This window comes from Lacerta agilis, chromosome 13 (assembly GCF_009819535.1).
Source record: "Lacerta agilis isolate rLacAgi1 chromosome 13, rLacAgi1.pri, whole genome shotgun sequence".
Classification (NCBI taxonomy): domain Eukaryota; kingdom Metazoa; phylum Chordata; class Lepidosauria; order Squamata; family Lacertidae; genus Lacerta; species Lacerta agilis.
In genome coordinates this window covers 23,652,066-23,670,849 of record NC_046324.1, presented here as the reverse complement: position 1 = coordinate 23,670,849, position 18,784 = coordinate 23,652,066, and the positions used below count along the sequence as shown (strand labels likewise).

The 18,784-nt window shown below is 46.0% G+C and overlaps 1 protein-coding gene across 1 annotated transcript in view; it reads left to right on the top strand.

Moving 5' to 3' along the window:
- IGDCC3 (immunoglobulin superfamily DCC subclass member 3) overlaps positions 1-6,872 on the top strand; it is a 100,766-nt gene extending 93,894 nt beyond the window's left edge. Inside the window, exons 10-14 of the mRNA XM_033168002.1 lie at positions 753-941; positions 2,186-2,290; positions 4,060-4,198; positions 5,654-5,864; positions 6,619-6,872. Of these exons, the coding sequence (XP_033023893.1) occupies positions 753-941; positions 2,186-2,290; positions 4,060-4,198; positions 5,654-5,864; positions 6,619-6,810 (836 nt within the window). The 3' untranslated portion in view covers positions 6,811-6,872. The remainder of the gene's footprint in view (positions 1-752; positions 942-2,185; positions 2,291-4,059; positions 4,199-5,653; positions 5,865-6,618) is intronic.
- The last annotated feature ends 11,912 nt before the right edge of the window (positions 6,873-18,784 follow it).

Genomic DNA, 18,784 nt, shown 5'->3' with positions numbered 1-18,784 from the left:
CAAGCGGAGAGATTGACAAGGCTTAAAACCTTTGAAAACCTTGACCTAAAACCTTGCGGTTCAAGGCAGTAGCTTTCTGCCTCATAAAGTTCCATGTTTTTCTGGAGCTTTGAGAAGTCAGGGCACTTCGTTTCCTGTGAGTTAAGGGCTGCAGGTCTTGTCGCACGCTAATAAATCACACATACCTCTTCGATGCTCGACACCATCCCACCACACAAAGCTCTAAAGTGTGTGTGTGTGTGTGTGTGTGTTTTGAAAAACAACAGCTTTGCTTCCATGGAACAAAAGTTTAGACCTTAATTTCCATCTCCCGCCATGGATGAGCAGGTGCGGTTACCCATTAGCCCAGTCCCTCTGTCCCAGTTTGATTTACAAGTCAGTTTCTTTGCTGGATCTGCCCCCTGTGTTTAGAAAACCACTTTGAGCTCCATAGTGTGTCCAAAACACTGTTTTGACAGCCGCTCCCCACATTTGAGGGTCACTGGTTCAGAATAAACCATGGCTGACTACGGTAAGAAATGTCACAAGGCCAATGGTTGATTTATGTAGCCTTCTTCAAACTGGTACCCTCCAGCTTTTTGAACTACAACTCCCATCAGCCTCAGCCTTCATCTTTTTTTTAAACCAAAGCATGAGGAGCTTTGAGAATGGCTCGTCCGGCTTATAAGGAATCCAAGGGAAGGGGACCAAAGGGGTAAAAAAGGAATCAAAGGGCAAAACCAACCTTATCTCTTTGTGTGGCTTTGTTCCAGTGCCGGCCATGCCGTCCCTCTTCATCAAAGTCCTCAACAGCACCACCATCCAGGCCACGTGGGAGCCCTCCATCAAACTGGGCCAGCACGAAGGGTTCAAGCTCTACTACCGCAAAGTCCACCTTCCCCACTTTACCGGGCCCATGCTTTTGGCCAACAACATCACGTCCTGCAACATTACTCAGCTCGGTGAGCGTCATTTCCATTATTGCAATTATTTGTTAAATTTATCTACCGCCCTTCGTCAAAAGGCTACAGGGTGGTTTGTGACATAGAACGAAAACGTCAATACGTATCATAATGACTGTGCAAAGCAAGCATCAAAACAGTTAGATAAATACGTAACGGAATACAGATTCTCATAAAATACAGAGGGAGTGTGACAACATAAAAGACACAAGGGGTCAAGCAACTAGTCCCTAGCGCTGCTGAGAAAATGTTAGAAGCCTGCACCTCAGGATTCCTTGGGGAAGGAGGGAAGGATAGTGTCAGGAAACCACCCCCGCCGCAGCGGCAAGCGATCCTGGAGAGGTTGCAGTACCGGGAGTCCCCGTCTCCGCTGACAGTTCGTCATCCTCCTCGAGTGGAGGAAGCGACCACTCTTCCAGTGGGGAGGGGGAGATGGAGACAGGAAGTCGGAGCAGGGGCTGTGGCAGGGATGGAGAGTCTCTGCACCAAGCTGGAAGAGGGGGAGAGGAACCCTTTCCATCGCCCCGTTTGGGCAGAGAGGAAGGACGTAGAGGGGGGAGGTGGGGGTTCAGGATCCCGCACCTCTTATGTTGGGCAAAGAACTGGAAACATACATTCCCGGACTCTGCAGAGGGATGAGCTGGACGTCTTTATTTTAGCTCCACTGTAAATAGCTGCACAATAAAGAACTTAGTTTTTAGAAGTTCTGCGTCCGCCTGATTCCTCATGAGCAACCACTGAAAACCTTACAGATAGAGTATACATTTAATTAATAGATTAAACGAAGGCCCACTGGAGTTGCCAAACCCACCTCTTCCTCCTCCACTCCTGTCAGTATTGCGTTCTCCAGTTCCCTGTTCCTCACCACCATTCAGGGCTGACAACATCTGACTTGCCTTCCTTGGTGAGGGCCCTTTCTTTTTGCACCACCAGTAATAAAATTTTATTAAGACTTTTCATAATACAATAAAAAAACTAATCTAAACAAAAAATAATAAACCAAATAAGGAAAGAAAAGGGAAATGATAAAAGAATGCAAAGGCATGTCTTACAGATGTATCTTAAGTTTTGTCCCATACAGAAAAGGTTGTACCTTCCCAGCTCTCACCTGTGGCCCTTGGAATGCTGCCCGAGCGGGGAAGCGGCCCTCTGGCTGTAAAAAGGCTCCCCCAATGCAAGCGAGCACAGCAGGTCTAACCACATTTAGGCTCAGGTCGACGTCTCTTCTGTCCTTTTCCTCCCAGACCCATCAGTCGTCTACGAAGTCAAGCTCCTCGCCTACAACCAGCATGGTGATGGGAATGCCACTGTTCGCTTTGTGTCCCTTCGAGAGACTGTCGAAAGGACAGGTGAGTGGGCAAGCAGCCCTGAGCAGCCTTGAGGGAGGTGGTCTTTAAAGACGGTTGGGGAAGCTTTGGCTGAGGAGGGGATGGTGAGAAAAGAAAGCTGTTTTACTGAGAGACACACGCAGAGAGGGAGATCAATATGTCGAAAGTTTCCCCACATTGCTGCTGTGGTGCAAGTTATCAAGCTTGAAGTTTGCAAGCCACTTTGAGTTACTTTTGAAGAAGAAGAAAATGCTAATAGGTTTAATTAGTAATAATAAAATAAATAAATAATGGATGTTTAGATGTTTTACCCAAGCAGGAGCTTCCAAATTCCCCTCTAAATCTTGCTTTTGGTAAAACTCTGTGGCTCTGTTCAAGCGCTGCTTTTGTTTTGGGACACATCTTCTAAAAGTGGTTTATGTTTGAGAACCGTCTTATTTATCCTTCTAGGGACAACATCCCATTGTGATCAGGTTCCTGTTTGCTGTTTCTTTTTTATTTCTTCGCAGTAAATGTTAATCTCAGCTGGAAATTGCAGCAGATCCCTGACAAAGCTTTCTTTCTTTCTGGTCTGGAATTGGTTTAGTGACACCATTAGTCATGCCGTTACAACGAAGTGGGAGGGGGACGTTGCTGGAGTTGAAAGTGAGAGTCAGTTTCCCTTTCATCTACCTTACTGTCAGCGGCAGGAAAGAGAATGTGGAGTTTGCAAATCACTAGGTGAAGGAGAAGGCTCTATAACAGCAGGCTATCCTTCCTTCCTCCTCTCTCCTGCCCCATGGAGTGATACCTTTTCACCAGAGTGCTGCAGCTATTGCCAACCTGGTGCCCTCCAGATGTTGTGGACTACAGCTCCCACCAGCCGACCCATTAGTTGTCAGGGAGCTTGGCTGGAGCGTTCCCCATTGAGCCACTTTCCGTTGTGAAAAAACAAAGGGCCCAAATGGCTGGGGCCTAGCCTTTTGCTGTGCTTCACCTACTACCCACTGATAGGAGCCTGACTTTTCCTGGCCATGTTTAAACCTCTCCTCCCTACTCACCAGTTTTGCTCCTCTCTGTGTCCCTGACTGTTCCCTTCCCCTTCCCACACCTCGCATTTGCCAAGCCTGCTACTTGTGTTAACTGTCTCAACTCATCTCTCCATCCTATGTTTTTGTCCTGCTCCTGGGTTCAAAGCCTTTCTCTGACCAGTTCTCTGCAAGAGCCCAACCCACCAGAGTTCCAGATTCCCCCCCCCCTCTTGCTCAGAGGCCCTCACTCTGCAGGGTGGCTGTTGCAAAATATGGGGTCCAGCATTTGGCAGCTTGCATAGAATGAAGGGGGCCATCGCTCACTGGTAGAGCACCTGCATTACATGCAGAAGGTCCCTGGTTCCATCCCCAAGGTAGGGCTGGGAAAGACTCCAGCCTGAATCTCTGGAGAGCTCTTGCTGGTCAATGTGGACCCTACTGAGCTTGATGGATCTCTGGTTGGACTCAGTATAATGCAGCTTCCTATTTAATTCAGTTTAATTCAGTCCTTCTTTTTTTTCATAGAACCGTAAGGACTAGCATCTTAATTTATTTTTAGGGGAAGGGCTTTAAATCAGTGGTAGAGCATCTCCTTTGCGTGCTGAAGGTCCCTGGTTCAATCTCCAATGGTTGGGAGAGACTCTCTCTCTCTCTCTCTCTCTCTCTCTCTCTCTGAAACCCAGAGGGCCACCACCAGCCAGCCTAGACAGTCTTGTACTGACAACTTCCCATGCCTAATGGAGCCCTGCCTCCCATTTACACCTTTCCTTTTCATCCCAGGGCTAAACCCACCGTGCAACTGCATGAAGGACGGGCAAACCAATAAGACGTCGGCCACTGGGATAATCATTGGGATCCACATTGGAGTCACCTGCATCATCTTCTGTGTCCTCTTCCTCATGTTTGGGTACCGAGGAAGGTATGGCTCTCTCCACTGGCTGCGTTTGGAGTGGGTGGGCTGCTTTCATGTTCCAGAGCAGCAGGACAAGCATTCTTTCTAAGCCCAACCTCCCCCAGTCCGGTGCCCTCTAGATATTGTTGGACTACAACTCCCATCAGCCCTAGCCAGCATGTCTGGTGGTCAGGGATGATGGAAGTTGTGGTCCAAAACATCTGCAGGGCACTTGATGGGAGATGGATGCCTTAGGCATAGAATATACTGCCTTGGGAGTCTCACATTATGAAATTCACAGGTCCCCACACATGATAAATCACCTGGGGAGGTTTGCATGTTTGAGTTGCCCCACTAGGAATAGGAATAAAAATAGGAATAATTTATTGGCCGGGTACATATTCCAACATACTTGGAATTTTGCTTCGGCCACATTGCAATGTAAACATACCTTATACAAACACTGTTCCACTCACAATACAATGACACAGCAAAGAAACCCCACCCATAACTGGCCTCCCCTTCCGCTACACAACTATGAATTTAACAATTTAATGGCACAAGGGAAAAAAGTGTTCCTTTGCCTAGCTGTTTTTGTGTATAAAGTCCTGTAGCGACGTCCAGATGGAAGTAAGTCAAACAGATGATGACCGGGATGCAAAGGATCTGCGACAATTCCCTCTGCCCTTTTCCTAAATTGGGTAGCATAGAGTGTCTCTATTGAAGGCAAGCTAGCACCAATTACCCTTTCTGCAATTCCCTAAGCTTTGGAATGAGGGAGTTTGGAAGGAGAACTCGGAACCTGGGATCAGGGTGGAGGCAGAGAGATAAAACATAGGTCTGCAACTCCCATCATCACTTTTTTGTTATTATTAATATTTTATTAAAAGAATTTCAGTTATAAAAAATAAAGAAAAAAGAGGGAGAAATGCAAAAAAATACATTAAGAAAGATAAAATATGATACAGTAACTACAATCAGTTACATTTCCATACATTATTATATAGATTTATGAGTAATATTATTGTCCTAACACATAAATGGTTGTTAATAACCTCCTAGATTCTGTATAGACATCTTCCAAATGTCAATATATTTATCCAAACCAAGTCTACATCTATAAGCATCCCGTTCATATGATGTCCATAGCACTCTGCTAGAACCATGTTGTGTGTAGGGAGAGGACGAAACTCAGATTTGGAAGGTCTGTAGCTCAGGGCTAGAGGACATCTCTTAAATGCTTAAGCTCTCAGGCTCGTTCCCTGGGCTTTCCAGGCAGGGCTGGGAAATTCTTTTGCCTGAAACCCTGAAGTCTTTCCCCGTCCTACCTGGAGGCACCATGGATTGATCCTGGGAGTTATTGCATGTGAAACAGACGCTCTACCCTTCTCATGGACTTCCAGTGTGGTGACTTCTTGTTTAAATGATGGTACATTGCTAGAGAGGGTTCTATTGTTGTTCTTCTTCTGCTCATCTCCACAGGCTGCTGGTGTGTAAAGATGTCCAGGAGCAGCTGTCAACCCCACAGGTCCCAAGAAGCCAGAGGAATGCTGCAGGCCTTACCTTGAACGGATCTGCTCAGAGGGACAGGGACAACCCAGATGCAAACGGGAAGCAGCTGGATATGAATGAACTGGAAAGGCTCTTCCCAGCCTCGCCTCCCCCGCCTGATCAACACAACAAGGAGATTGTGGTAAGGAAGGGACATGAGGGGCTTCTGTTTGTTTGCCACACTTTGAAACAGCAGCGGTGAACCTTGGGGCTAGGGAGCAAATGCGGTCCTCCACACCTTTTAGCCTGGCCCTTGGAACCCTCTCCAGGCTTCCCCCCCCCCATGCCACACACCCCATCAGGCCTGCTTTGCACTCTCCTTGAATGTCTTGGTCTGGCTGAGATGTGTCCTTGACCTCTTTTTTTTGCCTGGAGGCCGGAGAGAGGCGTGTGCAGAAAACCTAGGCTGCTGTACCAAGGCACTCTGTGCACCGCCCACTTTTGCCTCTGGCCCCGCCCATCACAGGGATGTGACTCTCTGGGATTTCAGTCAGGGGGCACTTCCTGTAGAGGCCAGGGATGGAATGTGGAGCCTTCTGCATGCAGAACAGGTGCCCTACCACTGAGCCACAGCCTTTCATAATGTCCGTTGGTTTCATAGGAAGCTACAGTCCAGCTCAGTGTTGCCTACACTGACTGGCAGCAACTTTCCAGACTTCCAGTCAAGTGACTTTCCCATTCGTACCCGGAGATACCGGGGATTGAACCTGAGACCTTCTGCATGTATTCTACCACAAAGCCATGCCCCTTGATGATTTCCATTTGTTCTGGGATAGGCAACTCCTCCTGCTATTATTATTATTATTATTATTATTATTATTATTAATATCTTAAGAGGACAGTCAGTCTTCTCCTTGGGTATTCAAATAGCCATTTTTTTCACTCCCCTTTCCCAGCTGGACCATATTCCTCCTACCTCACATGACGAAACCCAGACCTCCATGCTTCCACCGGACGACTTCAGCATCATTGAAGAGGAGAGCGACACCCTCTTCCAGCCCCCGCACTCGGGGGCCCCCGGCAGGCCCCTCCTCAACGCCAGCCAAGATGAGCCAGCTTTGAACCAAGCTCCAACCAATGAAGGATAATTGCCAAGACTTTGAAGACTCTTAACGGGACTTTGCCAGCCACCAACTCCCCTCCCCACGCCCACCCCACCCCCCACGCCTGGCGATGTCTTTAAACCGACTCATCAATCTCAGGTCAATTTTAAGATTTCTGCGATATGTTTCTTAATTTTTTTATTACATATATATATAAATATATCTATATCTATATCGGTAGGCAGCCTTGCGGAAGCTCCATGAAGTTTTTTCTTCCTGACTTGTCTCAGGCCTCCTAGTACATTCCTTCCCACGTGGATCCCAGCTGTTCGCTCTACAGCTACTGCATTGGTGGCTTCTCAAGGCGCCTTCCTTGGCCAACTCCATAAGACACCGAGATGGGGACCTCTTTATCGTCTTGGTTCACCAACGTTCAGTTGGCAGCTTTAGGATGACTCTCCTCCCACAGATCTGCCATTGTGAAATGTGGCGGGATAACAGATTGGAACGGGACCCTCCCCTCTAACCCAGCTCCGGGAGGAAAAACAACGTTCAGGTGCTCAGTTGGTTGGCCAAATTTCTCGGTGTATTTGACGACATTTTTGTCGGATGTGTTTCAAGTCTCTCTGTCTCTAATTCTCAGGATGTTTTGTTGCCGATGAACTATTTTAAAGGCAAAGCGACTGTGTCAAAAAAAAGAAAAAGGAGAAAATAAAAAAAAACCCAGGCCTACAACAAGGTCTACTGAAAAAAAAGAAAGAAAAAGAAAATACTTGGACTAACATCTCGAGTAAATTCAGAACCTACCTCAACCGGAATTGAATGTCTTTTGGGAAGAAGCAAAGTATCTTGTGTCTTCCTTTTGTTTTCAAAGCAAAGTAGAGTAGCACTTGGTCAGTACAAGCTGTGGTACTACCTCAGAAGTTCATACTCCATGTCTACCATGTTGGTTGTTGGTTAACTTTTTATTATTTTTTTATTTTAAAGTATTCCTTTATTGTCACCATCGTCCCAATGTAAAGCACTTCCAAAACCTTGAAAGCAATGTTCTACCTCAAGAAGCGTTTTTTGTAGAAGAACCATGTTGTTGTGTCGTCAGACCACCTCGCCCTCCATCCTTCCTCTCTTCCTTCGCTCACCCCTGAGACTCCAAAAGAGGAATGACGATGAGCAGGCATGGATTCGTCCCCAGTAGCGGTTGTCGATGACATCCCCCACCCTAGTGTTATAAACTTGACTTTTAGGCAAGTTGCTAGTTAACTTGTGTAGAGGTTTACTGTGTCAAGAGTTGTTTTTATATCATGTTTGTTTGGTTGTTGTTTTTTTTAAAAGGAACTTTAAAGATTGTTAGGGTTGTAGCAAAAAAAAGGCAGGGCCCACCGGTCACCTAAAGATGAAACTTTTGCCTGTAAGCGACTACTTACTACTGGTCACGGGTTACTACTGAACAGCTGCTCTCTTTCCAGTTTTATCATTCAGAGCTGGTTCACCACACCTGTGCATACTTGATGACCAGAACATCAAGTGATGATTGAAAACATCATGTGATGATTGCATGTGCAAATGATTTCATCACAGAGAGGACAGTCCTATCACTTTGTAAATAAGGCTGTTCAGTGGAATCCACACTCCCAGCATCCAGTTCTTCACATGCCTTATGCCGAGTACGACCGGTGATCCATCTAACCCAGTATTTCTCAACTGACTGGCAGTGGTTCTCCTGTGTTTCAGACAGAGGTCACTCCCAGATCTACCTGGGGATGCCAGGGATTAAACCTGGAACCTTCTGCTCCACCACTGAGCCATGACCCTTTTCCTTTGTCTTGGAGCAACTCCTCAGGGTCTCAGGTGGAGAAGAGTCTTTCTCCTGGTACCAGAGATCCTTCATGGTGGGAGATGCTCCAAGGTTCAATGTGGGGATTCCTGCATGTGTAACAAGGGCTCTGCAACTGAATGAAGAGCCTGTAAAATATAGAAATACAAGGAGCTACCTTATACCAAGTCAGACCATTGGTCCATCTTGCTCAGCTTTGTCAACACTGACTGGCAGCAGTTCTCTGGGGTTTGACACAGGTGTCTTCCAACCCTACCTGGAAAGGCCTGGGATTGAATCTGGGACCTTCTGCATGGAAATTAGATGCCCTTCCACTAAACTACTGCCCTTAAATATATTATACAGAAGAGGAAAGTATTGTTTCAGTGGAATCTACTTCTAGGTAACATAAGGAGATGCCTTATACCGAGCCAGACCCATTGGCTCATCCAGCCCAGCATTGTCCACAATAGCAGGCAGGGACTCTCCAGGGTTTCAGACAGCGAGTCTCTCCCAAGTAAAACTGGAGATGCCGGGGATTGAACCAGGGACCTTGTGCATGCAAGGCAAGTGCTCTGCCACTGAGCTATGCGCCCTCCCCATACATGCTTGGGATGAGCTGTACTTTCTCCCTTCTGTAAGCCATCAAGCCAAGCCCACTCTGCCCTGTCTGGCAGCAGCTCCTGGAGGTTGCAGGCAGAGAGGAAACCCTCCGGTTTGAGATATTTTTAACTGCAGATGCTAGAATTTGAGCAGGAGACTATATAGATGCAAAGCTTTAGCACTGACCATTTCTCACCCGAAATGTGGAACGCCGCACAGGTGTGTATGTGTCAAAAAATTTTGGAGGGTGGGGGACAGAATTGAGGTGGTGCCAATCTGGTTGGCCACTGGAAGAACAGGATGCTGGACTAGATGGGTCGTTGTCCTGATGCAGCAGGCTTGTTCTTACATCCTGTACCTGTTCCAGTTTTAGCACATATGCTATCAAAAGTGTGTGTCCATGTGAACCAGACCTGTTTGCTAAAAGGTGGACATCTCCTGCCAAGCCTCAAAGCACTTGATGCTGCTGGCTGAGCTTCTTAGCAGCCAGCTTCTCTCCTTGTGGAGATGTCTTCTCCGAATCTGGTGGTTGCTCTTTAGGTCACTGGTGGTGTCACGGCTGGTTATAGACCTCATATCTGAAGCCTTAGAATGTAGCGTGTTTTCTCTCTAGGCTGGTGACCTACCTCAGTACAAGTAGTCAAAGCAGCCGTAAGGTTATGGAAGAAAGGATGAGGAGCCCCTCTGATGTGACCGTTGTCAGGAGGAGAGAGGAAAGGGAATGATCTCCCCCTCCCCTAAGTCCATTCAGATGGACGGAAGGACTCTGTGAAATGCCTATGGGGCTCCTTTGGACTGTGGGAGCTCCCCACATCTCTCTTCCACGAAAGGAACAAACGATGTGTGCAGCAACCCTGTGAACTGCCTCCTTATCCTCCAGAGAAGCCACTTCCATTTTCATGCTTCGTTTCATTTTTTAAAAATAATTCCAATAGCTATTTTTATATATGGTGATGAAAAGAAGAATCGAAAAAAGGTTCTTTTGAAAATAATAATGATTTGTTTGAAAGAGAAGCAGAAGAAATCAAAGAGGGTTGTGTGGTGATGAGGGGGAGGAAACCAGCTAACAGTAACAATGGGTATTTAAGGCCTTTTAAAATAAGCTGATTAAAAAAAAAAACACACCCCTAATTCTCCATTAGGAGTACCAGCACTAGGGGATCAGCTCGCAGCTCCCTCACTGCCCCCTACTTCCCATCCATCAACTGTTTTGCTTATGTACATTAAAAAGTGTAAATATCACTGGACGAGGACAGCAGTTTAAGAGAACGACACACACACACAGAGAGAGTCTAGTGAGTGGAGAAAAGGGTGTCACTACTCTTCCAAAAACAGGCTGGCCCGTCTAGCCTCAAACAAGCATTTAACCCTCAAAAAATAGACAATGGTGGGTGTCGTCGTCAGAGAATATCTGGAGGGCACTGTTACCTATCCCTGATCCACCCAATAAATACATATCTAGCACCAACTGTGGTTCTTTCCCAGGGATCCTAGGACCATAGGAAGCATCCTTCTCCCCTTGGTCCATCTAGCTCACTATAGTCTACACTGACTGTCAAGCAGCTGTCCAGGCTTTCAGGAAGAGGACATTCCCAGCCTGGAGAGGCCACTGGGGACTGAACCTGGGGCCTTCTGAATGCAAGGCAGATGCTCTCCTGCTGTGTGCCAGCCCTTGTCTAAATGAGCCCTGGGACTTCCTCTGAAATCCTCCTTGTTGAAGCCCTGTTCAGGGATTATTCCTGAATAGGGAATGTAAGCACAAGTAGGGGAGATTGGAAGCATGCATGGCAGAACTGCCACCAGCATCCCTGTGTGGAATGACCTCCATGTGCTCCACACCGGCCTCCCCAAATATCCCTTAACTCAAGTTTGCATTCCCTATTATGGCACAGCACCTGCAGTGTGGTACAGCGTAGTGACCAGATAGGAAGCCTGTGGCTCTCCAGGCAGTGCAGGACCCCCAACTCCCAGGAGTCCCAGCCAGCATAGCCAATGGCCAGTGGCAATGGGAGTTCGAGTCCAATAGCATCTGGGGGACAACGGTTTCCTCATCCTTGGACCAAAGTTGCAGGGATCCAAGTTCAAATATTTCTCCACCCACAAAGCTCACTGTGTGACCCTGGTCCAACCCAACATCTTTCAGACTAACCTGGCGCTGTGCAAAAATAAAAAGTGGACTGAACTCCATGGAGGAAAGTGGGGATAAAGGTGTAAAAAAAAGTCAATATGGTACCCTCCAGGTGTATGACTACAGCTCCCATCATCCCTAGCCATTGGCCTTGTTTGTTGGAGCTGATGGGAGATGTAGTCTGACTGCATCTGGAGGCTACCATGTTAACTACCCATAGTTTAAAATAATTATCCCAGTTCCCTTTTGCAGAACAGATTCCCTAGGTCAAGAGAACACCCATTAAGCCTGTTTAAGACCATCGTACATATACCCATGCCCTTAAAAAAACTTTGATCCCTTTCACAACCCTTCAGAAGCAGTTTCTAGTGTTGCCTCCTTGATGGAAGCAATTGCTGTTCAAAATAGAAGCTCCTCCCCCCTTCTCTTGCCCAGTTCCTACTTCCAGAAGAGGGGATAAGTGAATCCAATATGTTCTAGACTCAATGCAGCCAGTATTTGGTGTTCCTCCATCTTGTCACCAGCACACTGTCGAACATGGCTTAGTTCACACTGTATAGCTAAGAAACACAAAGAAAATGAACATTATTTTGATTGTACATCACTGATGACATCTATGTCAGGGCGACCTCATCCAATGATTTATTTGTTTTTGTTTTTTAACACGATCTCTCTCTTCGTAAGCGATGTGAAGTCTCAGATTTAAATAAAGGATCATTGCCAAAGCAAAATACGTACTTTTTAGACTAGTTTTGGCTCCAAATACCCAGGGCTGTATGAACCTGCTATTAATTTAATATCATGTTATTGTGATATTGTAAACAAATATTTGTCACTGCTTCCTTTGATTAAAGGGAAAACATTGTGCCATTTTATTAGTGCTATTATAGTAGCCTATCAGGTAGGTAGATATTTCTTTCTTTCTTTCTTTCTTTCTTTCTTTCTTTCTTTCTTTCTTTCTTTCTTATGTGATGACTTAATCCAATGTGGCCTTCCCATTGGTATGAGACAACAGATTCCTCATGGATGTGAACCCCTAAATAGTTTTACCATTATTATTATTATTATTATTATTATTATTATTATTATTATTACTATTACACTGTGTTTTGTTTTTAGATGATTGGATTTTCCTTTTGTTTTGGGATTTCTTTAAGCATTTGAAACTTCCATAACAAAATAGCCACAGGAATTTATGACAGGCAGAAGAGGGGCTGATTCTGCAAGTAAGGCAGGAAATGGGGGCTTCCTTATCATTTCAGGGCACCCTTGCCCAACCTGGTGCCTTCTGGGTGTTTTGGACTACAACTGCCACCAGCCCCATCCAGAAGGTCTGTGTTGGATGGGACGGATGGATATTTTAGTCCAAAAACATCTTTGGGCAATGGGTTGGGCAAGCCTGTTTAGGAGTATGGTGAATTCTGCTAAAAGCAGTCGTCTTGTCTCTTTATCGACTTCCACTTTCCAATCCGAATAGCCAGCAAATTGGCAACTGCGTTCACCAAACCACTGACCAAGTCCATATTCAGCTACATATTCAGGGTCTCCTTTCATTGAAGGGAAGGGAACATTCCTTGCAGCTGAAACATTTTGATCTTTAAATTATATTGGGGGGGGGGAGACAGCTATGAAAATTAGGGAATCTTCAAACGACCAGTATTTTAAAAAGAAAAAGAAATGTTTCTACAAAGGAAAGAACACTACAACAGTTCCCATTTTATTTGCAAGAAAACACGATGCCAATGTGCAAGTCCAATTTATGCCCTAACAAAGTTCCCCTATGGGTCCATTAGTACAAATAGAGCCCTTCTAACGTTGGTCTGCCTTCAGGTAGCCTCCCCCTCCCCACCTGACCTCTTACTTACAAGTAGTCAGAGGTGGCTCTGCCTGCTGTTGGCTCTGGCTCCCCCTACTGTTGGTCTCACACCTTTTCACCCAATGAGCACCACTGCCCCTGTTCATGCAGAGGTGGGGACCTGATCTATGGCAAGCCTGCTCATTTGGCCATACTTCCCCAGCTGCTGCGAGAGGAAACTGCAGAGAGAAACTCAAGATAGTGTGCCACATGTTCATGCAAAGCCCCAGTTCAAATCTCACTTTGTCGTACAATTCCATGGCCTTACACAAGCCATGAGGGGATAACATGTCTCACCTTATAGGGGTATTGCAAGGAGTCCTGGGACAATGTGTGTGTGAAGTGCATTTGACCGCTTGAAGTGCCCTATATGAATGCTCTTGTTATTATAATTACTCATAATTCTCTGGAGCAATTTCCCAGTCACTTTCTTGTAAGGCATGTGAACGACTCTGAGGATCAGCGTTCAACTTCACAGGAGACAGTTGGCTACCTTGTGGGAGAAAGGCTGGAGGGGAATCCACTTGTGCCACAAACCCACAAGCAATCCATTATACATAACCTCCGTTTGAAACGAGTGGGAGATTTGTGCTCTTGCAAACCTCTCACTTGCTTCAAAGGGTCAGATTATGGGCACTGGCTCCAATCCATCTGAAATTCTGCCATGACTAAGCCTCATGAAAACAACACGTTAGCCACGAGCGAATTGTACTTAGACAGGGGCCTACAGTCCTTAGTTTCAACGGGGAGTAATTTGTCAACGGATGTTGCAATGTGGTTGTTTCATAATACCAGGTCGAAAGTCTTTTCTTTGCCAAGCAGTCATCTGTTTTGCTTTCTTTCCTGAAAAGTGCTGGAATGTATTCTGAAAACTGCCCTGGAAGATTTGAAATAGTCTGTAAAGATTTGTATCTTAAGACAGCAATAATAAGAGTCATAAGGAACAACAACAACGAGATCAAGATGTCATCTCTATGTAGACCTGATCTGGTGTGTGTGTGCGCGCGTGTGCATGTGCGTGCATGCGTGCGTGTGCTGATTTTTAAGTCAATGGGTTTCCATAAATCTGTCGTGCAGACAGCACCGAAGCACTTCTCAAGTCTCTGGAGCATTTCAGTTTGTTCTGTGGACACGTTTATTGTGTCCACCCCTGTTTCTGAGAGCTAAGTGTACTGTAGTTGCAATTCAGTATGGTATTCACAGGGTTTGGGGTTTATTTTTAAGGGTTTTTTAAAGGGGGAGAAATCCATAATGTGCTGCATTTGCTGGTGGTATTTCCCCCCTTCTTTTGGTGCACCCTTCATTCCATTGTTGCATTCACCGTCTAGGATGATTTGAGAAAGCAAACATGTGTACAAGTCTCCTTCAATTTCCATTGTTGATTTTTTTCCTTCCTCTCCCTGGTGTGAATGTTCCAGTGTTTGTGGGGCTGCCAGAATAGCCTTCCTCATCATGTGTCCTCTTAATAGCATTGCTTACACTGACTGGCAGAAGCTCTGCATGGTTTCAGGAATGGAGTTCCCGGAGGTGCCAGGGATTGAACCCGGGACCTTCTGCATGTCAAGCCACTGTTCTACAGCCCTTCCATAGAACCAGGAACAGGGATTTTCCTTTAAATGCACATAGGACACTGCCTTGTAGTGAGTCAGAACATTGGTCTATCTAGCTCAATATTGTCTGCACTAAGTGGCAGCAGTTCCTCCAAGGTTTCAGGCAGGAATCTCTCCTCAGCCCTACCTGGAATGATGTCAGGGATTGAACCTGGGTACCTTCTGCATATGCAAGGAAGATGCTCTGTCATTGAGGCCACAGCCCTTCCCTCTTGCGAGCTTAACTGCATCGAAAGATGACTCAAGGCTGCCCCTTTATTCTGTCACACGTTTCTGAAGCAACAGAACACCCAAGGAGGCAGAGATGCTAAACGCAGGTGCACAAAGGCTTTCTGAGAGAGGGTAATTGACTGGGGGAAACCTTGCTTGGAGCTAAGCAGAGAAGTGGCAATGTTGCCAGGCTGAAGGGCCTTTAGATCACACACAAGGGGACCCGAAACCTCTTGAAGGCTCTCAATGCACTTCAGAATCTATGTTCATTGCAGGCATTAAGGCTGTTGGTACATTTGGAAGAATCAACCAGGAAAGGTGCTTCTGCGTGGTTTTAAGCCGCAGGTGATGACACAGTTTCTCTGAATGTGTCAGTCCACCTTGACTGAGCTCCTTGCATATAGAGGAGATCGCAACACACCGTTTTCCACTCCAACTAGGTACAGTGGTATCTCGGGTTACAGACGCTTCAGGTTACAGACGCTTCAGGTTACAGACTCTGCTAACCCAGAAATAGTACCTCGGGTTAAGAACTTTGCTTCAGGATGAGAACAGAAATTGTGTGGCGGTGGCAGCGGGAGGCCCCATTAGCTAAAGTGGTACCTCAGGTAAGAACAGTTTCAGGTTAAGAACGGACCTCCAGAATGAATTAAGTTCTTAACCCGAGGTACCACTGTAGATAAAATATAAAATAGTCAGCCATTTTCCAGCCAAATCCCAACTGATTCTTCAGTCAGCTCCAACACAATCCGTTCTTAAAGGGCCCCTTTTAAGGACATAAAAAGACCCTTCTGGATCAGGCCAGTGGCCCATCTTGTCCAGCATCCTGTTTCTCCTAGCGGCCAATCACATGCCCCCATGGAAAGCCCCCAAGCAGAACCTGAGCACAACAGGGCACTCCCCCACTTGTGATCCCCATTAACTGGTATTCAGAGGCAATCCTGAGTTAGAATAGACTGCTGGGACTGACACAACAAAAGGCAGCTTCCTAAATCAGCTCCGCTCCTGAGCACAAGAATGCTCTCTGCACCTGCAACTGTTATTCGGAGGCACCTCCATTTAGCCTACTTTGTCCATTTATTTATCCACTGCCTTCAAAAAGGTGCAAGAAAACTTGGCAGCCCTATCCATTAGGCAAAGTGAAACCGTTGCCTCAGGCAGCTATTTTGAGTGTCAAGAAAGGGCAGCAAATTGCTTTTCATTTAATACTGTTCATTGCATTTTTACATCCCATGAGAGGTGCTTTTTTGAATCTTTCTGCATATAAGTGCCAAAATAACTTGCCCAGCCTTGGGCAATATGCCCTTTGACTTTGAGGGCGGGGAAACCATTTGCTGTTCTCTATCAGGCGGCAAAGCATTTTGGGCAGAATATTATTAAAAGACACCCCCCCAAAAAAAAACCTGGTGCCAAACTTACAGTGTGCTAGTGGAAAGCCTCTGAGGCTTGTCATCTTGGCATCTCACACAGCTTCACTCATATACCCTTCTTCTTTCAGCATTTTTAAAATAAAAATATTTGCATTTCAAAAACAGGACAGAGAGCATATTTAAACCCCCTCCCTCCCCCTGTCCCACTTCCAACTTCATACCAAATACCCTCCTTCTTTTTGCATTGAGGAACGTCAGGAGTGAAATTTGGGGGTGGGCAGGGGAAGGAATTGTGAAATTGTTGCTTTGAAAGAAAGAAATCGCCCCAGCTTTTTTTTTTTAAGTGTGAAAATAAATTCATATTGGTAGTCAAAATAACTGCTGTAATTTTCTGAGGTGCATATTTTTTATGGCTGTTTTGTGGGGCATGTCATAAAGAAGGAAGATTTATAAGATGGCAGTGAGTGAGAAAGGATGAACAGCCCCAAGCCAGAACTGTTCCAAAGAGAGGCAGTTACTGCTCTATAAATGGCTTTTAATTGTGGAGGTGCCATAATACGGTAAGAAAGTTGTGGGAAATTCAAATGCCAAAAAGGTTCCATTTGCCCCAGAAGCCACATTTTACCCATGGCTTAAAATGTGCTCTCTCTCTCTCTGTTTCTCTCTCTCTCTCTGTGTGTGTGTGTAGTTGTTGTTGTTGTTCAGTCGTTCAGTCGTGTCCAACTCTTCGTGACCCCATGGACCAGAGCACACCAGGCACGCCTATCCTTCACTGCCTCTCGCAGTTTGGCCAAACTCATGTTAGTAGCTTTGAGAACACTGTCCAACCATCTCATCCTCTGTCTTCCCCTTCTCCTTGTGCCCTCCATCTTTCCCAACATTAGGGTTTTTTCCAGGGAGTCTTCTCTTCTCATGAGGTGGCCAAAGTACTGGAGCCTCAACTTCAGGATCTGTCCTTCTAGTGAGCACTCAGGGCTGATTTCTTTAAGAATGGATAGGTTTGATCTTGCAGTCCATGGGACTCTCAAGAGTCTCCTCCAGCACCATAATTCAAAAGCATCAATTCTTCGGCGATCAGTCTTCTTTATGGTCCAGCTCTTACTTCCGTCCATTACTACTGGGAAAACCATATCTTTAACTATATGTAGATATATATATGTGTGTGTGTGTGTGTGTGTACACACACACACACACACACACACACACACACACACACACACACATATATATATATATATATATACTGCCCTAGAAAGTTAACAAATTACCTTATCCATTTATGAACACTTTTTTTGGTTTCTAGGAATTCCTACTCAACACCAGGTGTTTGCTAGCCGACCTCCAGTTTCACATTGGACAGTCAACTTAGGCAAAATCCTGTGTGACACTTTCCTTGCCTAAGAAAAGAAGTCTAGAAACTCCAGGCTGTCGGCAAACATTTTTAAATGTGCATCCTGCACATTCCCCCAGCAACCTCTGCTGCCAAAAGGCAAATTAAATGGGACAAAACAGGAATAGGGAAATGAAAACAAAGGAGCAGTTTGAGAGCACGGATGTTAACCTAATAACACGTGGCGCCTCAATCTTGGCTTATTAAAGGTTTCATGGCACACCATGCCTCTGCCAACGTATTGACAAAAGCAGTTTTGCACGTAATCAACGCATGCAGCTGTGTGGCTTTGGCTTTCAGAAATTTGCACGGAATTGAAAAGAGAAGCCACGGCGTGACATTCCCTAGGGATGGAGTTTCCCTCGCTGGAGCCCTAAGCAAATGCATTAGGCAGAAGGCAACGCTTCCTAGTGAATGTTTATTCAGGATTAACTGCTATCAGAAAGGCCAGTCCCACAGGGCACCGCTCCTCGGTTTAAATCTGCAGCTAAGCTCACAGGCTTCACTGTTCAACGCCCGTGATTCTCCCTGCGCGTTCTGCTTGGCTGGGTAGGAAAATCAACTAAGGTATATTCTGCAGCCCAAAGACCTGCCGCTTGGCTCTCGGAAGGCTGGATGACAGCTGAAGTATATTCTAAACAAGTCGTATTAGATAGGGCTCCTCTTTTAGCACCAACTTGCTTAAAAAAGGAAAGGAAACCACATTCAGAAGTGTGGTTCTCTTCTAACTTACCTGGTTTTCAAAATCTGGTTTTCCGAGATTGATTGATTGATTGCTCCACTTGGCTGAGTGGAGGCTTGAGTTTGAATGGGTGGATTGGTTGGGTGTCTCTGGCCACATCCACCACAGGTATGCAGCCCCCCACAGAAGGTTTCCCATATGGGGATGTGGACCTCAGACTGAAAAGGGTTCCTCACTCCAGCTTTAAAGGCAGATTCACAGACATTAGTCTATACAGCGGTCAGCAAACTTTTTCAGCAGGGGGCCAGTCCACTGTCCCTCAGACCTTGTGGGGGGCCGGACTTTTTTGGGGGTGTGA